Source organism: Pagrus pagrus (genome assembly GCF_965226575.1).
Source record: "Pagrus pagrus genome assembly, chromosome: 2".
Taxonomy (NCBI): domain Eukaryota; kingdom Metazoa; phylum Chordata; class Actinopteri; order Spariformes; family Sparidae; genus Pagrus; species Pagrus pagrus.
In genome coordinates this window covers 18,065,498-18,090,619 of record NC_140186.1, presented here as the reverse complement: position 1 = coordinate 18,090,619, position 25,122 = coordinate 18,065,498, and the positions used below count along the sequence as shown (strand labels likewise).

General features: G+C 41.9%; 1 protein-coding gene and 1 long non-coding RNA gene across 3 annotated transcripts; both read left to right on the top strand.

Moving 5' to 3' along the window:
- The first annotated feature begins 586 nt into the window (after positions 1–586).
- Positions 587–3,111, top strand: LOC311270661. Its single transcript, XR_014624279.1, has 2 exons — positions 587–1,815; positions 2,146–3,111. It is a non-coding gene; the product is annotated as an uncharacterized lncRNA (long non-coding RNA).
- A 3,630-nt stretch (positions 3,112–6,741) lies between these two features.
- Positions 6,742–20,638, top strand: septin3 (septin 3). 2 transcript variants are annotated; one of them, XM_084364510.1, is made up of 10 exons: positions 6,742–6,764; positions 10,882–11,274; positions 11,458–11,586; positions 14,061–14,142; positions 14,377–14,514; positions 15,141–15,258; positions 16,562–16,657; positions 16,883–16,979; positions 17,091–17,142; positions 18,125–20,638. In XM_084364510.1, the coding sequence occupies exons 2-10, from the start codon at positions 10,884–10,886 to the stop codon at positions 18,252–18,254; spliced, it is 1,233 nt and encodes a 410-aa protein (XP_084220636.1). In that variant the 5' UTR covers positions 6,742–6,764; positions 10,882–10,883; the 3' UTR covers positions 18,255–20,638. The 2 variants fall into 2 exon arrangements, with proteins under 2 accessions (XP_084220636.1, XP_084220635.1); XM_084364509.1 differs by lacking the exon at positions 6,742–6,764 and adding an exon at positions 8,880–8,971.
- The last annotated feature ends 4,484 nt before the right edge of the window (positions 20,639–25,122 follow it).

Sequence of the window (25,122 nt, the reverse complement as noted above, 5' to 3'; positions counted from 1 at the left end):
AACTTCAACACACGTTGACGCATGTTCACCCGGGTGTGACATTCACATCACAGCTGAGCCGAGCCAGAGGCGATAAATACCCGTGGCTACTGCAGGGTTCATCGACAGGGGAGTAAATCCTTATCATACATTTACATTTTACACAAATAACAGATGTTAGCGGGTATGTGGGGTTTCTTGGCCAGCGTGAAAGATGTATAAGTAAATAAACAACTAGAGTTTGGAACCCCCTCCACAAAATAGGGTCTCCATCTTGCATAGGGCCCCAAAAAAGCTATAAATGGCCCTGCTGCTTCCTCAAAAAAATCCTATTTGTTCATATAATGCATTTTTTCTAGTTTTAGTTCCTATTTTCCAATTTTTCTTAAGTCATAGACTTCCTGTCTCCATCTTGATGAAGATTGGTGGACTGTGAAACCACCGGAGGCAACAACAGAAATAATTCTTCTTATTAAAGGAGCTCTGTGAACCTCTGTGTTGTGCTGGAAGCCGGTCATTAGTTTATGTTAGCAGACTCCATTTCTATACTAACGTTAGTTACTGTTGCTCTCTGTAAGCGGAGCGGAGAGAGGCACTCGAGAACATCCACAAAGTCAAATCCTTTGGACTGTCCTTCACAAAGAAATCCACAGTCCAGCAGCATTAAACAACCTAAACTAACCATCCACAGGCTTCTATAGGCAACAGAGAGAGACGGGGAAGGTCTCATTTTTCACATCACATTATAATCTGCTCTCATATGGCCAATAAAAAAGTGATTAATACATGTAAATAACTACAAATTGTTACATGGATCCCCTTTAATCTCTCTAAAACCCAAGTTACAGACTGCTTCAGGTGAGACAGCAAATACAAATGTATACAGTAAAATATAATCAAATAAATTTGATTCTTTGACAAATTCAATAAAACTAATTCCAGGGATGTCAGATAAAAGAAATAAAAGACGAGATTTCCTAGTTCTAACCTGGTCAAACTGTGATACAGCTCACAGCAGGAAAAAAAAAATATAAAAATAACGGCATTTCTTTCTGTAGCTCATCAGGCCAGGATGTCACATGTCATCATTTCTGTTTGAAGCTGATCTGTTTAACTCGGCTGCTTTTCATGAATCTCACGCTCGTGCAGAATGTGCTAAAAATGGCAGTCATTAAAAGGGATGACATCCTCTGACAACTTTTCATTATGTAGGCCATCCTCTCTGTATTCAGCTTTTGTCTCGGAAACTAGCAAGACAAAAAGCCAAAAAAAAAAAATATATATCTTTTTTCCGCCCTTTTACTCAGGGGAGTGACTCCATAAAACACTGCAGCTGCCGTCACTCAGGGCAGATATGAGAGGTGCTGCTCACGCAAAATATGGCCCCCCTCTCTCCCTCTCTCAATGTCACATAAACTGTGTGATGGCCTTGGTGTTAAATGGAGTGGAATTGATTTTACGCAGCGAGCAGCAAGCCGGCGAGCATCCAGAGACATCTGAAGGGCTTGCCCCCACCACTCACTCCCCCACCCTCCCAAAAAAAAGATTATAGTTATATAAGTTTCCCTCCCACTCCCTCCATCCTCTCAGCCACCAGCAGGGGTGTTGTCATAGCAACCCCCACCCCTCCTTTCCAACGTCAGCGCCAGGAGCCGGAGGATGAAGCCGCATGCAGCTTCTGTCTCTTGTGCCTCTCAGAGAGCACCTGTGATTCTGTCCGTCTCACATGCAACAGTCAGAGCTGCAGCGCCGGAGATCATCTCATGATCCATTTGACTCTTTGACATCGAACGCCAGCAAACACACGAAGAGCGACTGATTCAGCAGCGTCTGCAGGTAAAGGTGACGCCGTTATTTACTACCACAGCACTATTTTTTGTAGAGTGCAACACCTGTGTGTGCTTGCAGATTGAAAGGATTGGGTATCTGAGTGTGATGGAGGCAGGCAGCGTGCTGGAGGCTGGTTGTGTAACGTCTCTGCTCCTTGATTCCAGTGAGAACGATGGGACGCTGAGATGCTGCAGTTTGTCATGATGTCTGTGACTGTTTGCAGGGATTTGAATAACAGTGCAACTCTGCTCACCCACCCTTCCCTCCCTCATGTCTCCTCATCCATTTTCCACCCTCTCCTCCTCCTCTCCCAACCTCTACCCTTCCCTCTCACAGCAGTGATGTCGTGGCTGTTCTTGGACTGGTTCGTTCCCCTCTACCTGCTGGTGTCGGTTCTGGTGCTGGCAGGCTTCGGAGCGTGCCTGTACTTCCTCGAGCCCGGGCTGCAGGATGCCCACAAGTGGAGCAACAAAACAGTCCGGCATCACCCACTGGTGGCCAGTGTGAACTGCAGAGATGACGATAGCAATGCCCTGATATGATCAAGAGGACGAGGGGGAGCAGGGCGGGGAGGCAGGCCATCTGGACAGGGGTGCTGCCAGGACAGAGGTGGGATAGGAGCCAACACCTTTAAGATGGAGAAGAGACGAGAAAGATGGAGGAGCTATCATTCCAACTTTTCCCTGTTCTCTAACATACTTAAAGCTTTTTCCTGTTAGAGATCAGGGAAAAGTTCAGCAGAGTTTATAAAATGAAGCCAAATGCACAAAAAGGAGAAGACAACACGCGGTTGATTGGAGGACATGTTGCCCTTTAGAAATGATGTAAATTTTCACGCCATCTTATACTTGTGCCAACTTTTACATACGTTTTGTAACCGACAATCACTTTACATATCTCATGAAGTTTACTTATATTGTGCATTTAATTAAGGGTGAAGTGAACGACATAAGTGCAATGAATTTGTCGCCAGCAGGGAGGGTTTTTGGATCCTCTCTCTGGTGATGTCGGCATGGCAGCTGCTGAGAAGCACGAGGATTGTTAGTGCCGCTGTGCCAAAATGGTGTAGTAATGACTTTGTTAGAAAACTATGTGCTGAACAAATGCAACTGGTTTGTTTGAGGTGCCAAAATTCTCCTGGATGGACCAAGATTATAGAAAAATAGTATTTGGTAACGCTCAAAGTGTTTTTGTTTTCATTGTTTTTACTTGACAGCATGGTGAGGAAACAGGGTGTGTATCGGCCCTCTTTTGATGATCATATGCTTCCTTTGTTCATACAAAATAAAACTGTTAATCCTCTTTTCTCTGAGTGTCTTATTATGAAGTATTTCACCAGCTCGTCTTCCTGGGGTCCAAAATCCAGTCCATTATATTTACAATAATCGCCATTAGATTGTGTTTCATTGAGTTCATCACATGTGCACCTCAAGACGTAATCATCAAATCTTTCTTTAAACATTTATTCTAATATACATTCATTTATAACTCTGCTTACTAGGTGACCTGGAGGATTAGTGTCAGAATAGTCCCAGAGAAATCCAGACCAGTTATTTAACTGGAAGAGAATAAAAACAAAACTATAGAAGAAAAAAGACAATAACTAACATAATTACGTTGCAGCTGATGTTTATCAACCTTTACAATTGTTTGATAAACGGTTTATAAAGCATTTAATTGTTTGCTAACTGTTATTAGCTTTAGATTACCATGAATAAAAGATGCTTATTATAAAATATTACCGATACGTCTTTAGTTTTACTCTTAATCAGTTTGGTCAAATTTGTAAACACATCAAGCATGAGGAGGTTCGGTTCACATGTGTATTGACACTGTGAGTCAACTTTTTAAAAAAAATAAAACTAATGAAAACTAAAGTAAAACAAAACATCTTTAAACAATAAAAACTAAACTGAAACAAACTGTCTCTGTAAAAGACCTAAAATTAAAACAAAACCCCAAAAACAAAATAAGAAATAACTAGCAATGAAAAATACAGTAACTGTGAATCAGACAGACTACTAAGAGCACATTCAGACTTCACAGACGGAGTCCCATGAACCGAGCGAGATGAGAGGCCGCAGTGGGAGTGAAACAGAGCAGCTTCAGTGTCGAAGGAATGGAGAGAATGGCACTTCTGTGCCCACCACTTCCTACTGCTGTGTTCCCCATCTCGCACTCTTTCACTTATTTACTCTCTCAGAGTGTCAACAACAGAGACAGAGCTTCACACGGCAGGTTAGTGTCTGTTTCCCTCTATTGTGAACTCAAATATATGAATTGTTAAGATGTGTTATGTGGTGGACTTTTATGCACAGAGCAGCCATATGGCTAGAGACGACAGAGTTTTGAAGTTCTGCGCTTAAGGACTAATTTTGAGGTAGTTATAAGTTAATGCTCTAATATCAGAGGGAAATTTGATCCTTTTACTCCTTCTATGGTTGTTTGTTACTTCTCAGATTTAAAAAGTAGAGTTTTTCAACTCAAGTAGGATTTTAATGTAACTCTTACTTGTAATGGAGTACTTTAACATTGTGATATTGTCACTTTTTTTCGAAAATAAATGATGATACATGTTTGATTTTCCTGCATTTCTTCACTGGCGTCAGTTTAATCTATCCTCTCCTCTCCTCACACACGACTCTATCAAACAGAATGAGTGTTTTTCACCGTCTGGCACCTTTGATCCCTCAAGTGTCTGCAACCTCCAGACAAACAAAGGAACAACCATCAGTCTGTTTGTCACCTCCTCTCGCCCTCTCATCTCCTGTCATCAAAAAGAAACCCATTCAGATCCCGTCATTTGATGAGAAGGGACTCATCTACGAAAAACACGACCGAAAACAGATCGACACTGACAGGTAACTTAAGCTGGAGCTTGAATTCTTGCTCAGTTTGAATTCATTTTGCCATTTACATTTTTTTTAATCTCTTTTCACTTCAGATCTTTTGTTCCAATTTGTTCCTCCAAGACATCCAGTCGGCCCTCTTGGAGTAAATCATGTCAGTATTCACACGAAGAAAGAGCTTCAACCCTCCCAAGAACCAAGCGCAAAACACACAACCCTCCATCTCTCCCTGCAAAGCCCAGAATCTCCATTTCTCCTGCTCCGGAGCCAAATTCCTCTCCCACTCTGAAACCAAAGCCAAGTGATTCTCTTCATCTCCCCGCCTCACATCTGTGTGATCCTTCTCCACTACTGCACCAGCCTCCGCCGAAGCCAAGCGTTTCTCCGACTCTGACTGTCCCGACACCCAGACTGAGTCCGTCTCCAACTTCAGGAGACAGCCGAGGAAGCAAGCAGCCGTCTCCTGTTGCAAAGGAAAGACGTGCTAGATCGATTACCATATCAAACATTAAAGTTGACCCTGAGTGCAGCAAAGTGGCAAAGCATGACATCCTTGACCAAGAAGCTTTACTGGACTTCACTAGTCCCACGTTCAGGAGAGTTTGTCCACATGAGTCTCAGAGACAAGCAGCCACGTCTCAAAACTCCTGTTTATTGCAAGAAAAATGGGGTTTTAGTAGAAAAGAGAAACCACAGCCTCCACCAAGGAATATAGACGTCAGTGCAATTGTTAAACCAAAGTCAAACATCAAACAACAGCAGGAATTTCTGCCAACTGGAGCGGCAGGTACACAAACACCTCTCTCAGAGTCTGGAGGGACTAAGTCTGCTAACGTTCAGAGAGAGTCCCTGTCTGTGTTGGATGGACTGGCTGCTCAGGTGAGGCTTCACAGATATCCTCAGAGTAGACTTGCAGGATTTGCTTTCAATGACCAATCATATGAGCGAATGTATTCTGAGAGAAGTGCAGCTTTATCAATGACTCCCAAAATATCTGTTGTCTCTCCAAATATTGAAACGAGAAGGAGACGATTCGGCTACAACAGTGAAACAAGAACTCAGGAAGAGAGCAATAAATGGACAATTACAGGAAGTTCATCGAAACTCTTTGAAAACGAGTCACCTCAGAAACCCAGACTCTGGTCGAAGGCTCAGAGTCAAACCGCTCAGATGGATGTGAAGAGTGCAGTAAGTCAGTCCGACTGTGCTTCAAAGGATTACAGCCGCCACTCAGAAGGCATCGATCAGAAAACGGAGGATCCTCCTCAGTGTGCACACAGATTAAATCGACTAAAGACCTGTCTGGTGGCACCTCACACACAGGCCACATCAAAAACTACCTTTTCACCACCTGATATTATATCACACAAACACCAGCATCAAAGTAACAGACAAAGAGAGGAGAACTGCAGTGACACAGGACTGAATCAAACAGGTATTTTTGCACCATCTGGCCATCATGAGGTGCCCACAAAGCTACCAGAATATCCCTCAGAGAAGTGCGTTGTAAGCTGGTCACCGCCTGTGGCACACCGCCCGTTCAACACAAACAGCGTTGGCATCAGTTCAAAGGGGGTCTTTGACCTGATGTCCCAGCCGCAGCACAGAGAGTACCAGAGACCAGATGGGACAACAACAGCTCCCCTTCCACTACACCAACCGAATTACTCTCCAGCAGACAGAGCGTTTATCATGGAGGAAGCAGAGGACCCCTATTATGTCACCATGTACTACCCAGGTTCAGTGTATGTGGGTGAGTACAGAGAAACCACTTGGAAGACAAATTCCTCAGAGCACATCAGGGACTCTTTCATCTCCTCTTCTTAAATCTATTTGGAGTGAGAAATTAAATAATTTTCTGCTATCTAAGGGGGCGGGAACTCTGCTGAGGGGGCGGTCAAAGAGGGATTTAAGACGTTGCTCCTTATCAGTAGGGTAACAGACATGCAGAGCAGAGACGTGGCAGCGTTGGTTAGCAGACTTCTATCAAAGTGAGTCCAGGGGGACATGCCAGTGCAGCACGCAACAGAGACAAACAAACACAAGGAAAACATGCAGAAAGGAAAGCAAAAGCAGGACGAAAGGAGAGCAACTCAGAGATAAAGTGTGAGTATGGTGACACAGCTGAGGTTTTCCTCCTGTCACACTTTAAAGACTCATTTTAATGAGCAACACTTACATATAATGTGTAAATCCTGGAAGATAGAGATTAAAAATAAGACACCGCTAAGTATAAATAAGCTGTCTGAATCTCCTCCTGAGGGCCTTTAGGATATCACAGTGCAGTGATTACCAGCCTTCGTGAAGCATCATCTACTTGCAGCAGGTTGCTGACTGTATGTTTGTGAGTTCTGTGAAGTCCAACTGAAGTTGATTGTTATAATGCTTCGTTTAAAGAGATTTTAGAGGCCCTTCAAGGTAAAACTGTTCAGTATTTGTTTGACAAAACAAAGCTGACTCTGCGATCTCTTTCCAGCATTTTCTGGAGCTTTCAATTGTAACACGTGGTCTTCATCAGCAGGTAGAGTTTACTCCGCTGTCATGGGGATGGATCTGTTGATAAGTGAGCTCAGAAGCTATTTACGATGAAGTCAGGAACCTGCGTTGTAGCAGTTAACAGCTGTTTAATGAGTTCACCCAGACCAGATACAATATTAAATGCTGCTTACATAATAATGCATTTATTATAGTAATCCAATGATATGATATGTCCTGCCAGTGAATGAGTAGTTTTGAAGCTTTGAGTACTTATTCTTGATGATACTTTTGTACTTTTAGGTGAGTAAAATTATGACTGAATGACTTATAAGTGTAATGGTGTACTTGTACTTGTTGTAGATGTAGCTGTCTGCATTAGCTCAGTTACTCTACTTAAGTACCAATTTAAGATACTTGTTCTTTACTAAAGTATCTTTATTTTTACCTCCGCCAAGGAAGTCATTTTTCTCCTGCGTCTGTCTACAAAACTTGGATGGAGGATGTGTCTTGGACAACAAAAGACTCCAAATTACTTTTTGGTGTGACTGCAGAAGAAAGGGACAGATCCAGGACATTTTTGTCACTTTCTTTAACATCGCGAGATTGGCCATTTTTTGACATTTTCGCTCATTTCTCAGGCGTGACAACGCGAGCGACAACAGTTTGATGTGAATAAAGGGGACTGTTGGGCCTTGGCGGAGGTATGCGCTCTACTGATTGCCATTATAGTTTGCTACTTAAACTCCACCACATTTCAGAGGGCAATATTGAACTTTTTACTCCACTTCAGTTATATGGTAGTTAAAGGGGCACTATGTAGTTTTGGGGAAGAAATGAAAACTTAGACATTTTATATTTACAATATTAATGAGGTAATAAAACCTCTTTATTCCATAATTGAATAGACAAGCTGTTCTCAGAGGAAAATAGGGTCCCCAGAACACTGTTTGAAGCCAAATATAAACAAAGTAAATTTGATTCAGTCATGAAAACAAAGAGAGTTTGTTTATTTAGTTTGTTTAGGCACAAAAAATCAGTCAGTGAGGATCTCTTCCTGTGGATTAAAATTGCTTCCCCAAAACTACATAGTGCACCTTTAAAGTCTTTACACACTGTGCAAAATAAAATATAATGTTATACATGATGTTCTTATCTATATAAAACAGTTAAAAATTACATCCACATACAGTATGCTAATAATAATTCAATTTCATAATAAACCATAATAAAACATTGTCATGGGTTGTTCTGCTTCCACAATGAGAACTTTTAATAGTTTAAGTACATTCTGCTGATGATACCTATGCACTTTGACTTCCATAAAAATAATAACAGCAGTAGTTACACTTTTAAGGGGGCATTATTTACATTTAAGTATACTTTCACTTCTGTAAAGGCCATCAGCACATCTTCCTCCACCTTGCTCCACCATGGAGGAGAATTTTTACATTGAAAATATCTGCCACATTTGATTCAGATCAAACTTGATTAATTTGGACTAATTATAGCTTAACGCAAACCCTCAGTGTTCCCTAAAAATAGTCCGTATCAGTGACAGAGGACACTGTGCCAAAAAATGTCCCTTTGAGGGAAAGTCATACTGCGCATGCGCGCTGCATCTCCCCACTCCTTCTCCTCTTGTCGCCTTGGTAACGGTAAAGGGGGGCTCACGGCCAGAGGGAAGGAGAGGAGAGGTACCCAGACTAATCACATGACTGCTACTCATCTTATTATCTCTGTGTTGGGATATACATCGTTTGTTCTTGGACTCAGAGCGACAACAGATCGGACTGTCTCCTCCTCGAGCTGTGTGCAGGTCAATTGAACGGGAATCGGTGAGTGTGACAGGCGAGCCGACCGATAGTTAGCCGACGGAAGCTAGCAGCTAGCACGGAGCTGCTTGCAGCTAGCCGTTAACGTTATTATCCAGCATGACTGGAGAGAGACAATGGGGGTCGACAGGCTGTGATGGAGCTCGCCTCCTGTGTTGTATTAAAACAGATGGATATTATAGGTATCAGAAATATGGACCCATAATACGTGGGCGTTTATGTTAATTTGCGTGGCCAGCCAGAACAAAAATACCCATTTGTAGTCGGGAAACAGTTGACGCCAGCCGAGCATCATCAGGTATTCTATGTTCCAGTCTTCAAATGTGTGATTTTCCTGTATTAGTCACTCACTGCTATTAATGCTGAAATAATGCTGCACCATCTGGGGAGTGCACTGTATTACATGTGTGAAGGCAACAAGGAGCAAGAGGGCAGGCAGAGAGGGGAGCAGGGCTGCATGACTACTGAGTCTTGTGAATCAAAGTGACAGCCACTGCCTCAGTGACCTGTATGATCTGTATCTACCACTGAGGCTGCACTGACTTCAAGCCTGGCAGCAGGCTGCTCCGTGTGTACACCCCGGAGGGCTCAGGTTATCAACATCTTGGCTCAACCTCATTCCTCTTACTGTTGCCATCTGCCTGCACTGTTTGTATTCACTTAAAGGGTCAGTTCAAGAAGAAATATTATCTAACTTACCTGCAGATCATCATAGTTGTAGGACTACAACTAACGATTAATCGATTAGTTGTTGGCGGAAAATGCCAATCAGTTTTACCCAAAGCCCAAGATGACGCCCTCGAGTGTCTTGTTTTGTCCACAACCTAGAGATATTCAGTTAGCCATAATAGAGGAGAAACCAGAAAAGTATCACATTTAATAAGCAAGAATCAATGAATTTTGACTTTATTTCCTCTTAAATTATTACTCAAACCCATTAATTGATAAACAAAATAGGTTGTGATTAATTTCATAGTTGATACCTGATCAATTAGTCATTGCAGCTCTGCAGGTAATAGAAAAAATACCCATGACAAGTTTGCAGAGTCCATTGTAACTTCCTAAATGTCTTGTTTTGTCTACAACCCAAAGATATTCAGTTTACTGTCATAGAGGAGTAAATAAGCCAGAAAATGTCTAAAAATATATAAAAGACACTTTAAGACTTGTACTTAAGTACTTTTCGTATGGGGGACCGTTACCAAAGTACTATTTTAACAGTATATCTTTATTTTCGCTCAAGTATGACTTTGGGTTCAACACTGTTGTTTTGTCAAAGATATTCAGTTTACTGTCATAGTAGGCTAAGCAATGAGCAAAACATTTCTATTTCAAAAGCTGTAACCTGAATATTTGGCCAATACCTAAACTCTGGGTTTCTGACAGTAGTGGGTAACTGACAGTGCTGATGTACAGTACATATGCTGATATTGATTATTGAGAGTTGAAAAAATCGCATTATTATTTTTTTAAATTCATGACAGGGATTTATTTTTATAATTGTCACCAAGATATGGCCTCCTAAGCCGAGCATTTTGCATCTCACGAATAAACTCTGTGGTTGACAAATGTAATGACACCATTAGACCACCATATATTTTGCATTTCTTTACAATTGCTTGTTATCAGAGTCTGGCAACATATCAACTGATATCTGCAATGAGCTAATATCAGCTAATATATTGTCCTGACCTATCGCTCGTGCTTGCCAATCTCATAGAGTCTCAAGACGCACATGAAAGAAATATATTTTAGTAATTTGGTTGAACAAATCCTTTAAAACTCCTCCAACATCACATTTATTCACTGTAGATTCAGTAAAAGGGCGGAGAGGCCTCAGAACACTTGATTGGCCGACTTCCTAGTGATGTACCAGCATTTTCTGTTAATACTTCTCTCCTTACCTTTTACAGACATGTCAGACGTAGTTCCTCCAGAAGTGAGACCCAAACCGGCCGTCCCTGCCAAGCCCCCAAATGTGGGGGCTCCCTCCCCCTCCAGCCCATTCCCGCCGCAGGCCCCGGGCATCGGAGGAGGAGCTCCTCTTCCGAGTGCCATCCCCGTCCCCATCGGGAGTCACGGCCCACAGCACATCAGCACTCATAGTGTGGGTCATGGTGTGGGCCACGGTGCAGGCCACGGTGCGGGTCACACTGCAGCACACAATGGAGGTCATGCTCATGGTGGCTCCCACAGCTCCGGCGGTGGATCCACTTTGCTCGGATACATTGGTATTGACACCATCATTGAGCAGATGAGGAAGAAGACCATGAAGACAGGCTTTGACTTTAATATCATGGTTGTTGGTGAGTGAAAGATGATTGATAGTCTAAAGGTGTGAAGAATATGATGCATTTTTTATTTTGTGTTCGTTCTCGTTCTTGGTGAAAACAATCTGAATCACCTAGACATTTTCTGTCTCTCTTTTTCTGTTATTGTAACTCCTTTTCAGCCTTGTTCTTACATTTTGGCCCTCCTTTTCATCTCAGGTCACAGCGGTCTCGGAAAATCCACTCTGGTGAACACCCTATTCAAGTCCCAGGTGAGCAGGAAGAGTGCAGGCTGGGCCCGTGATGACAAGATCCCCAAAACTGTTGATATCAAGGCAGTGTCTCATGGTGAGTACGAGGAGAGAGCGACTGTTCTCTCTTTAGAGCCAGGCAATTATAGCAGCATTTAATTTGACAGAGAAAATTAACGATCTTTGACCTTGTTCTTAGTCCCACATAGCCCAGTTACAGTGTATCAGTGCACACTGGTAGCTGCCAAGTGAGGTTGCCATTTATTCTCTATTGATTCAACTTCTGCATCTTCTGCAGGTACTTTGTGTGAGAGGCTTTAATCCTTCTTTTACTGTATCTCTAATAAGATGGTGGCTTCCTTCAAAATTTCTACTAAACAGACACTGCTCTGGAATACAGAGACTTTCATCTGTCAATGGACAGATCATTGACAGATGAAAGATCGATTTCAAGGATCAGCTAACTGCATTGTGTTGATAACCTGGCTGGTTCTTCTGGCCAAACATGATTTTCTGATGTTGTGTCAGTGTGACAAGATGGTCAGTCAGGACAGGAAATCAAATCAAACGGTGAAGGCAAGGCCGGAAACAAGAAGGCTCTACCATTAAAGATGCAGTCACATTACATTTCTGGTAAATTAAAATGTCCCACACTCTGCCCAGAGAAAATTGTGATGTCATCTTGATGCAAGTAATAAATCAACATTGATCAGACTATTCTAAACATCAGTGTTTCTGTTGGACGAACAAGCACATCTGCTGTGTCTACTGTGTGATTTGTGTTAAAAAAAAAAAGTAAACTTGTCTAATTCAGAATGCTCAGGCCTCATATACCTTTGTTTTTATCCCACAGAAGGACAGACTAATGTCCTCTATCACTTATATTGGATCCATGTTGGGAGTGTATCTCTTAATCACCAGTATGATCAACAGGATAAAATGACAAAAGCAACCAAAGCCTGTTTAAATTTTCATATGAGCACCTGACTATTAAGATGGACTTGAAAAACTGTGAACTGATCCTTTAATGGCTTGTTGTTGCCATGACAGATGCTAAATGTTTACCAGTGGAGACAGCGTTGGCCAGTAATGTTTTCACTTTGTGAGTCTGTGTTTGTGTGTGTGTGTGTGTGTGTGTGTGTCAGCACGATAGCATCACAACCATACGTGATACAGTCAAGAAACTTTACAGCTGTGTAGTTAATATCAAAATAAAGGTTGAGTTTGAAGATGGGTGTCGTATGAGTAAGACTGTCTGAATTAGGGGATAGGAAGCAGAAAAGGGGCCATTGACTTCACACTTTAAATTGCAGATCGCTGTAATTCCAATCATTCCCGTCGACTCATAAGCGTTTATGCAGTATAACATGTCAGTGGGAATGCGTTATATACATCTAAACTATATAATGAATTTTGATTATAAGTGTAAGTGGAATTTTTTTACCATATTTCTACATCAGCACTGATGTGTAGCATTAGATTGAGCACAATTGTCCATGACAGAGTTCACTAGTGAACGGCTTGAGCATGTTTCTACATCTCCTCAACGTCTAGGTCATGATGGTTTTAGTCAACATCTAGTACAGATTGTTATCGGGCACGTCGTTCCCACTAGATCACAAATGTATCAAGCCTTGCAGAAATATCCATAACTGTGAGGATTTTCAAAGTAGAGACAGTGTTTTCACTTGTTGATCCGCAGTGCAGAGAATACGTGTTCACACACAGACATACTGTAGGTGAATCACAAGTATATTATAATACACACGTTAGACAGTTGCATAATGGTAGGCATGACTTCATATGAAATTTTAAAAAGTTTGCTACCATAACGCCAGACAATCTGAGAACTGAGAGCCGCGTTTCCATAGTAACAGTGAATGACCCCTGCTGACAACTGACACAAAGCGGTAAGCATGGCTCAATTTGTGGTTTGCTCACAATGTTGTCGAGCGAGGAATCAGAAATGTTGCTTCCCTCATGAGATGCCCATGTAACTGATATTCTTCCACAATGCACAAGCTTTCTGCTGCGATAAACAGAGCTGAGCAGCAAGCCATGATGCTTATTTGAAAATTAGCCAGAGTACAGAGCAAATGACCCCTAATTAAAGCCACTATATGTAGCATTTGAAAATATCTGACTTAACTGCCCCTCCCCCAGTATTAGTATCAAATTAATAACTGTGGTAGACAGTTGGGTTGGGTGTGCAGTACTGGAAATGTGAACTTGTGTACATTCCTGATTTAACAGCACCAGGGAAACAGTGGTGATACTTCAGACCCTCGGACAGAGCTGTGTTTGGTCCCTGCAGTTTATATGATTATGCACACATAGCCTGCGGTTGACAGTGACCTGACATTATTAAGCCCTTGCCAGTAAAAGACTCAGCAGACATGTGGCATCACATCACACAGATGTTAAAAATATCTCTCTCAGATCATTTATTGCTGGTTGTGTTTCTGACCTGAGCACTGTTCAGTATGTTGAGATATCGAATATACACCAAACACCAATCAGTTGTGTTTCCACATATTAAGCGACAGCTATCATTTGTTCGTGTTTTTTCAGTCCTCGAGGAGGGTGGTGTGAAGATGAAGCTGACAGTTGTCGACACTCCAGGCTTCGGGGACCAAATCAATAACGACAACTGGTGGGTTTTCCAACTCCTGGGTCATTAAAGACCCATAAATGTCATCATTACTGCCTCATCTTACCAGGAACACATTTTAGCTTGTCATCTTATAATTATACTTTGAGCTCCGGATTGCGGCAATGCATTTAGTCCCCAAAACTACTCAAGTAAAGCTTTCCTTTTCTTTTGCTCCTTTTTTCCCGCTTATGCAATCTTTTTCTCTCACGCTGACTTCTGCTGCTGTATCCACAGCTGGGAGCCCATTTCCAAGTACATCAATGAGCAGTATGAGAAGTTCCTGAAAGAGGAGGTCAACATCACCAGAAAGAAACGTATCCCTGACACCAGGGTGCACTGCTGTCTCTACTTCATCTCCCCAACTGGACACTCGTGAGTGAAACTAGAGATTAGTGAAGTTATCACTTAAACCATCTTTAAGTATCTGAGGGGAATGTGTTTTTAGTAATCTGTTGGCAAAGGCTTTACTTACACACACACACAGCACACAGAGTTCATGTCCCTTTATCCCAAAACATTTCATTTCAAGCCCCAAATCAAGTGTGCTACTTTATATTGCAGACAACACGCACCTCTCTCTCTCCTCTGAACACTGCACAATTAGCTCCCGCTGACAACTGTGAAATTGCTTTTTAATGGGTAAACGGATACAGTCTTTTGTGTATTACAGCCAGTGTGTCCTATCCTTCTTAGCCGGGGTAATTGAGACCGACAGGATGTTTTGTGTGCAGGCAAACAAGAACTGGGACACAACCTTTGTCCAATGATAAGCCCACTTTTCAGTCACATTCACACTGTAAGTCTTTTGTAATTGCTACAAAACCAGGAAAAGGTAATGTGAAACACGGCCTTAAAAATCCCTAAGCCTCCCTCTGCTATGTGTTATCCTGATCGTCTTTTACTGTTGCATCCAAACCTGGAAGACTCAAAGCTCCTAAATATACCGACTTACTCACTGTCCTTCTGTTTTTTCTGTTCTATCTGTCCGTCTGTCCCAGTCTCCGGCAGCTGGACGTGGAGTTCATGAAGCGCTTGAGTCACTCGGTCAACATTATTCCAGTCATTGCAAAGTCAGACACAATGACCATTGAGGAGAGACAGGAGTTCAAACAGCGGGTAAGTTTCACAAATTATCCCACTAACACTAGACCAATTAATCAGACAGGCCCACAGTATGTAACTGCTAATTAGCTCATTTCAAATATCAGCACCTTTGTTTATGTCAGTTCTCTACTGACATTTCTTGGAAGCTGTAGGCACTGATGCCTGGAGTTATTTTAAATACCAGAACAGAAATGCCAGACATGTTTGAGGTATTTTAAACAACTTCAGATTGTCCTGCGTAGAACATATCTTGGCCTTTAACGCAGCTTAATCAATATTCTATTATTAAAGCAACATTATGTAGAAATCTGCATTTTGTGTGATTTGCCCCCCCCCCCAGAGTGCAACAAGTGTAATGTAAAATGTAATGTGAAAGGTAGATCTCATAGAGAATCACCATCTGACTCTGCAGTTCCACTCAGCTCCAAGGAGCATTTTAGCATCTCTTAACTCATTGGTTTGGTTTTATGTCCCGCTGGTTCAGTTTCATCACTCTCATGGCATTTTTTTTTTGCCTCAGCAAGCAGCTGTTTTTCAGCACAAAAGCTCTTAAAGCCCACTGTACAATACCTGCCAAGACACCATTAGTGACTACAGTGGAGCATTTAGCAGCTGAAGAGCCAGATGTTTCCCTGGGGAGTTGTAAGAGACCAAAAAAAACATTCATCATGTGGCCAGAAACATGAATGAAAAATGAATAGTAATACTCCCTGACTGTTGAATGTGTAATACCCTGTCACTGCAGACAAAAAACCCACTAACATCTGGCCTTTGTCTGGGTCAAATGACTGCAGTAGTGGCAGATTTTTCTCCTTTTTCTGGTGCTATGCTACGAGCCGGTTGAAGTGAAGGAAATTGGCATGTAAATGTTTTTCCAGCTGTCTCCGTTCAAGCAGCACTGGGGCATCGTTCAGTCAGCGTTGAGTTTGAAAGAGAGACTGGCGTTAAAGATCTAAAAAAGTAACCACTCTAACATTGTCACTGGCCTCCATACTGCTTCGTACTGTTTTGTAGCATGTTGTGACTGAAAGGGAAAGGAAGGAGTCAATGGCTGTTTTCTTGCAAGTTATTTTTTAAGAACATATCAACTTTGTAAAATGATCTTTTGTCACTATTGTGATTACAGCTTGTTTGTACTACCCCAAGTGGCTAGGGTTTAAAATAGGGGGACCCAAAAAACTGGGATAATATATTTCTCAAAACTCCCATACTGGACAAGCTATGATCCAGCAACCTCTCCAGATGTTGGATATACAAGTGACTTGCAGACATCACTCAGCCGTGTGTTGCTTCCTGTCTTTGTTTTGTGCTGTAGGTGAGGAAGGAACTTGAGATGGGCGGGATTGAGTTTTACCCACAGAAAGAGTTTGATGAGGACATGGAGGACAAGAGCGACAATGATAAGATCAGAGTAAGTGTTTCTGTTCTGTCTTTGTTCTGACACATTTGTCCTGTGATTTTCATTCTCTCCCACCCCTCTCCACCCCGCTTGACCCAATCCCTCACACACTCATGCACTGCTCCCTCTAAACAGAATGTCAGGGCACTGGGGCATGTTGTGTATTAGTTTCATCTCATAGATCTTGCTCCGCTCTCTTTATTATACTGAACCATGGTGAAATGTCTCTGTCCATAGGAGGCGATGCCCTTTGCTGTGGTGGGCAGTGACAAAGAATATCAAGTGAATGGCAAACGGGTCCTGGGGAGAAAGACAGCGTGGGGAATTGTAGAAGGTGCGTGATATGGCAACATTTACAGTCGCTCTGCCACAGAAATATTGATGGTCTCAGGTAAATGACTTGACATATGAGATGACATTTGATTCTGTCCATTTTTTGTTGCAGTTGAAAATCCCAACCATTGTGAGTTTGCTCAGCTGAGGGACTTCCTGATCAGGTAAAATTATTAATTTAAAAAATATTATTATGGCAATGCAAGCAATCAGAAACTATGGAATTTGCCGTATTGAGAAACTTTCCCTAAAATGATTTCCCTTAAAAGTAACATAAATCAGGAGTTATGGTTACTAACTTTTACTAACTAACTGCAGCCAATGATTATTTTCATTGTCAAATAATCTGCTGATTATTTTATTTATTTATTGAATAATCATTTGCTAAAGCAAATCAGGAATGACACATGAGGACCAGGGAACAGGCAGGAATGCAGGAGACACAAATGAACCAAGCAAAGACTGAGGAAAAACACAGGCTTAAATACACAGGAACTGACAGGGTGGGGAAAAAGACAAAGGCAGGAAGTGGAAAGCAACACACGATACGCGATAATACAATCTACAAAATAAAACAGGAAATGACCAAACCAACCTGCGTCACATAGCTTACATACAATTTTATTAACTTTTTATGTTATTTCAAAGTGTATAGATGTCATTCATCTAAAATGCATAGTTATGCTTTCATGTAATTACAACACTTAACACTAATGTTAGGTTGAGGACTTAATTTACCTTTTCGGCCATAGACTAAAGAAGCGTGTAGTCTGAGATGTTGGGTAGATATCAAAGATGCTAGCAAAGCAACACAGAACACGAAATAAGCACAGTAGAAATATAAGATAGGTTGGAACACTGTGTTTTATTATATATCTTTAAATGTTACAGTTACAGCTGAAAATGACAAAAGAAACAAAGAAGTTTGCCAACGTCACATATTTCTGCGATGCAAATCAACCGCCAGTTGTCTACCAGGAAGTTGTCTAGCGTAACATCACAGTGATTCAGTCTATTAAAACAAAATAGATGATGATAAAAGATCACTGATATGTATTTAAAAATACACAGTAACGCTGATACCTCCCCTGTTTAAAATACCTTATATACATAACCAGTAATCTGTGTGTCTGTGTCTTCTTTCAGGTCTCACCTCCAGGATTTGAAGGAGGTGACTCATAACATTCACTATGAAACCTATCGAGCCAAGAGACTGAACGAGAACGGAGGTCTGCACCCCATATCCTCCAACAACACCCAAGAAAGCAACCTGTAGTCAGTCAGTCAGGGGAATTGTACAGAGTGAGAATAAATAACAGTGCAATGAAGCTGATGCAGATGAACCTATAATCATTTTCACCACGGCATCGCTGCATGCTTGGAAAACATTGAATTCTGTAAAAGTCTGTGTCATTTTTTCGGATTCCAGACTCCACCCATCCTCCTCTACACCACGCTCCCCACAAACACATATCAGACCCCTCTAGTTTCATTTCAAAGTCATTCCTATTGATATTCGGATGACCCAGAGACTTAGTGCCATTATAAAATTAACATTTTATCTACTGCCAATGCCTTCTCATTTATCATCGTCCAGGTAGTTCAAGCTTAGAAAGTGCCACATAATTATCAGTATAAGAGGCAAATTTTTCAGTTTTATTGTTGTGTAGCAGCTGACGTCTGAGTTCAAACAAATTATATGATTTGCTCTAAATATTAAAATCATAATTCCTGTGTTGTAGTGAAGCTCTGCAGTTGACTCTGTACAAATTGCTTTTTTAAAATTCTCAGCAGCATTCGGAGAAAGAATCCCTGTGGCTTAACTGTCAGGAGGGCTTAACAAACATTACAAGCTGTGCTGACTTCTTTTATACCCACCCTCACCAACAAATGAAATTTCTCTAATGTTCCCTCGCCCTTTTTATGTTTCATTTTGCGTTTACAAAATAGTTTGTGTGCACAGACCTGCATACTAAGATGAGAGAAAGCTGCAACATCAGCCGCATATGAAATTCAATTCTGTCGGCTACACAGTTTGTGTAATTAGTCCAACAAGATGCATGACTGCGCGTGCTGCAGATTCACCATAATAGTGTGCAAAAAACCATTGCATTTGTGCCTGTGCATTGAGACCAGTGGATAATTGTTAAACAGATCACTGGTTTTATTAAATGTTACATTTTTCTCCTTTGTGACCTATTTTGACAGCTAAATGGACAACATGCGCCTAGTTTTATTGCAAAAGCTAGAAGCATGTAATCTAACCTGTATTTTTTTTTAGCAGTTAAAGGGTAACTCCAGCCATTTTACACAATAAAGTGTGTTTACAAGTTTTGGGGAGCATTACTGCACATATGGAAAAAGTCATTCTGGTGCCTACATTACTCACAATGCAATTTAGCCAGAGAGACATCAGGGGAGACAATTTATCAGATTACATGCAGCTTCCTCTGGAGCCACAAAAGGCTTCATAATAAATTTTTCACATATGTAGTAGTACTCCCCAAGACCTGTTAACATGCTATTATATGTAAAAATTGGTGATTATCCTTTAAAGAGTAGCATGGCCAATATGCCACAAAAACCACTTTTATACAACTTTTTTTTACATACTCAACTGGAGTATAATATATAGTGTGAATCAGCCTTTGCTCGATGATTTTTTGTTTTGACGATTGGTTAAATCAATCAAAACTAAAGATGACCATTACTTTTTGTTTGCTATCTTGTGTCATGCCAAAGTTTTATCACTAAACTCTGATTTGGTTATCAGAATTTGTGTTAATGCCCTTTTAAGATTAATTTCACCCTGTTCACCACTTGGTGGCAGCACTCTGCCATCTATACACAGTAATGGAGCGAGAAACATGCACTTGGACCAGCTTTGTGTCCTCCTCACACATTCCGACTGCTGAGACTTTTAGGTACATTTTTACACAGTCAAGAATTATTTTCTGATAAGGTTTACAGAGATTAAGTCCAACACTGCTGTCAGAAATAACTAATATCTCTCTCAAGACGATAATGTTTACAAGAAGCTTTAATACTCAAAGTGTTGGTGTAATAATTCCAAATTGTAAGTTGTAAACATGTTTACGAGGTTTTTTTTCGGGAACTTTCTAGAGTAGAGGACAAATATGCCAAAACTACGAGTAATTCAATCTTTAAATATCTTTCAATCTTTTCGTTCTAAATCATAATTTTGTACAAACATAAACATTAGTGCGATTTTGATATTAATTGAAATGTGATGCCTGCAACAAACTGAAAGTAGTTGTCTGTGATTTTGGTGCAGTCAAAGGTGTCGAGCAGAATTTTGAATCAGTGTTTATGTGTGCATGCTTGTGACCATATTCTGTTCACACATCACTGCAAATTTACATCAATTTATCAACTACTTCTGAATGTGTGATGTGAAGATTAAACTGCTATATCATAAGGTGAAGCGCTGCTGTCTTAACTCCTGTAACTAAATGGACGACCCACTATCCACATATCACTTAGGATGTGAACTTCACGGTGTACATTTATTTAATAACCACTTTTCTCAGAGTTGCTGTGACACATTGGGATATAATTTTCAGTGTTATATTGAGTTATTTATACATTATTAATGTCTTATTATTGTAATTTATTATTTAATAAAAGCACATTCCCATGTTTTATTGAAAGAGTTTTTTTTTCATGAATGTCACAACATGATAACATGATATTTTTATGAATGCTTTGTAATAGTAGTAGTAGTTTTAGTAGTCATAGTACAGGATTTATACCTGATTTAGAATTTACATTAAAACTCAACATTCTCGGAGTCAAGAACCACAAAGAAGGTTGTAGTGGAAAAATAAACATTGATGAAATAAAAGTTATGGCTAAAACGCAGCTATTATTAGACAATAAGACTAGTTTGAGTCATTTTTCATCAACATTTATTTTGACCATGAATGTTGTAAAATCTACTACAAGCAGCAGTGATCTCAACCCACCACTAAACTGCATCTGCTGAGCTCTGCTCTGGAGCTGCAGTGTTAATAAATCAGACGGTACATGCAGATTGAATCCACACTCCATGATTTAAACTTGGAGTAAAGTAAGTGGCATCCTTGAGTGGCATCGTCTGGCTGCTGCTTGACGTTAGAAATGATTTAAATGAAAAACATTAATGTATTTACAACAATGACTGTAGTCCTTCAGTTTATCATCCTTTAAACACCACAGGATGGTGCCTATAACCTGCAAGCTGCAAGAGCACGCTGCACTGTCCCTTTGAGCTTACTGGTTTCAAGTAATCCTTTGAACCATTGGGATTGCAATGATTGTTCCAGCTATTAGTCAAACTCTCATGTGTTTGTCTCTGCCAATGCTGTATGTGGGCAGTGCAGGATGTGAGGCACACAGAACTCAGATTTCTGGTTTGTGGTCCACTTGGGGTTTTGCTATTGGTTGTGGTTACGACTTCATCTGTCAGAGTTCACCTGCTTCGTCACAGGATTTGAATGTTTTATTTGCCCCTTCACTCACACAGAATGAAAGTGAACGGGGGGCGAATATTCAATGCTGCTGTTTTTGTGACTGTAGCCTAAGTCTAAGCCTGGTTGTTTGGTGCACAGTGCTCTGTAGCGCCTACCAGAGGGGAGTAGTTGAAACGGGCTGTAACCAGAGTCCACAGTGATGCTTCCTTGTACTTGTCCTGTTTTGTGTTCAATCCAAACCAAAAAATGAAGAAGAAACAGAGAACAGACTGGATTACTGCAGTGTAGAACTGGTGCAGGAAGTACATCCTGCACTGGATCTTTTTGATGGCAGAGTCTATGTTGGATGTTAAACAGATGTTGAACCTGAAGGTATCCACTTCAGAAACAGGGTTGCTGAATATAGTGAAGGTGGCAGTGTTGTGGGCTTCTCCTGAATTCAGCACTCATCTCCACAGTGCTTGTTAAGCTCCAGGTAATTCTGAATGCACCAGAGAGGCAGCTGTGGAACCTTTCATCTGTATGCAGACGCCTCGCCATCCAGGATTAGGCCTTTGATACTTGTTTTTTCTGCAAACTTCAGGAGTTTAGACAGTTCTCCTGAGGTGTAGTCATTGGTGTGGAGGGAGAAGAGCAGCGGGGAGAGAACACATCCCTGGGGGACGCCAGTGCTGATTGTCCGACTGCTGTAGGTAATTTTCCCCAGCCTTCCAGTCTAGGTAGAGCTGTCACTATAACCACACAAATAAAATAACATGCGATTGAGAAGCAAACCAAAGGGGATGGCAAGCAACCGCGAAAACCACACTTGACGCCACATAATGTCATGTTCAAAATTACAACTGTAAGAACACCAAAGCACATCAAATTGCATGAAAGCAAATTTTAAAAAAACAAAGCAGCTAGGCTGAAGACTCAACACAACAAAAGTACTGTCCAAAATGCAGAAGGATTATTTCTCTGCTACTCAATATCCCCCAATTCCCAGAAACCCAAGCACACTACTGCCCCATGATCAGACTGGACTTTTGCCCAGGATCATAGGAGAAAGTTGCATACCATGCTTTTGAGTTGAAGTGAATGATTTCTGGGATGATTGTGTTGAGCTGAAGTCCAAAGACAGGATCCTTGTCCCTGTGGAGTCAAGATGTTGCAGGAGGTAGAGCAGCACCATGTGGACAGCATCATCCACACAGATGTTTGCCCGGTATGCAAATGAAGGGGTCCAGCAAGGGTACTACGGTCTCTTTCAGGTGAGTCTGTTTAAGGATTTCATGACAACACAGGTCAGGCTGACTGGCATGTCATCATCTTGTCCTGTGATAGATGATTGTGGAGCATTTGAAGCAGGAAAGAACTTCACACAGCTTCAGTGATTTGTTAATGACCTGCATGAAGATGGGGGATGGGTGCTTTCCTGGTCTTGTCTCTGAAAGTTTTGAATCACATCTACTTAACATATCCTGAGTGCAGGTGGGGCATCAGTGGGGAGGGCCGAAGGGGTAGCATGGGGTACAAATGATTGATGTGTGAGCGGGGGAGGGGTGCAAGTGTTGGTTTATAGATCCTGCAGTAAAACCCATTCAGGTCAGCCAGTTGATGGTTTTCCAGTGTGTGTGTGTGGGGGGGGGGGGGGGGGTTTCCTATAGCTGGTGATGTTCTGCAGGCCTCTCCATGCTGACACAGGGTTGTTGGTTGAAAACCTTTTAACTTTTCCCATGTTCACCCTATGTTAGAACATCCTGCACGTTCCACTAAAACAGCCCTGTATGGTGTCTTAAATGACATGATGATTTGTAGTTTTCAGGCAATGCAGTTGATCACTACATTGTGACAGCGTACCATGGGGACAGTGGGGGAGTATTTCTGGAATAGCTCCAGCGGGTTTTGCATTGGTGTATTTTTGTCAGTTATCTATTATTACGTGAATGTATTAACTGCTTCTCTGCCTTGTGGTGTGCCACAAGGCTCCATTTTGGGTCCCATACATTTGTCTCCCAACACATCATTCCCCCGCTGATTATTATACACTTATCAATTGCTTTTTGGGGGTCATCATAAACAGGCTATGATCTTTAATAACGGTTAACACCTGCTGCCAGTGCGATATGCTACTTGCTCTTTCTGTGCATGTAGTAGGGTTTCATCAGTACCATTAGTAAGTACCACTGTGAGATACAGATATGAGTGCTAGGTAGCAGGGGACAGATCCAGATGCACACAGACTAGGCAGAACAGAAGCAGGTGAGTACAGTTTCAAGAATTCATGGTAGAGGGTTCAGCGTTTGGAGGGAACCAAAGAGATGTGCGGCCTGAGGAGTGAAGAGTAGTGGAGCAGAAGAACTTCAGGGGATGGCTGGGGAACTGGAGAAAGGCAGAGAAGGAGCCGTTCAGGAGGACAAACAGCTGTTAAGAAGGACAACTAGAAAAACCAGGCAGACAGGTGGAGCCATTCTGGAGGACTATCAGGAAGCTGGGCCGATGGGCAGAGTTGCTCTGGAGAACAGCCTGGAGGCTTGTGGCAGAGACCTTGAGGCTAGATGTGAAGGCAGATCCGCTCAGAAGGCTGCATGTCAAGGCAGGGTGCTGGACAGTCAGGCCGATGGAGTGCAGAGCAGGAGGCTGGTGTCAAGATTGCAGGGTAGGAGGTCAGTGGCAGGAGTGCAGAAAAGGAGGCTAGAGACAGGAGTGCAAAGCAGAAGGGTGGCGGCAGGACAGCAGAGAAGGCCGACTGAAAATCTTTCAAATGCGGCAAGGCATCAGCTGAGAAAACAGACTGGAGATCTGGATCTGCTAGCAAGGTGTTACTGGATGACTGAAGATTTGATTGATCTAGCAGGGTCTCAGTGGAGACAGTCGGCTGGGGGTCCAGATGATCTGGCTAAGCCTTTTTGACGACAGCTGACTTGGATTGAGAATATCTGGCTGGTGGTGAGCCATGGTGCTGGGCAGCTGGAAAAGCAAATGGCATGTGGAACCATGGGGACTGCAACTTCTCCTTTGGGCTCCACAGCGATACCCCCTGAAAATGGCAAGTCGCTTTGAAAGATGGCCACTGGACTTGAGGGTAGCTTCTCAACTGGGCTATTGAAGGCTTGTAGGGCTCAGGGAAGGCAGAGAGGAGCCTACCAACCCAGAGGCTAGCAAAATCTGCTGGGTGCCAGATTGGAATGCCATGGAAGTGAGTGTGAGGCTACAAGGGAATGCCCCAAATGCAAATATACCAAGCACACAGGAGGAGTTCAGGGATTTACCAGCAGTTAGGCAGGTACAGAGTTCATGTTCATGGTTAAGGGTTCAGATTTAGGGTTCAGTCAGGGTTCAGGCACTGGTTCAGGTTTCAAGTTCATACAGGCGGCTGAAAAGAAAGCAACGAATCAACATAGACAATCTGGCACTGACTGGAGAGAAGGGTTTGGTTAATGTACTGACAGGACTAATGAGGGAGAGTGGGAGCAGGTGAGTAGGTGAATGAGAGAATCAGGTGACTCGGACTAGTGGAGAAAGTCTGAGGGTATTAGGTGGACACAGGTCAAGAATGGCAACAAACAGCCCTTGGGAAGTGGAAATTTGGTTGAAGGGAGGATAGGAAAATGCCCCAATTTGGCTTTATAATCTCCTCACAAAGACCTATGTGAGATGAAAGGTTATTTATTACATAGAGAGCTACCA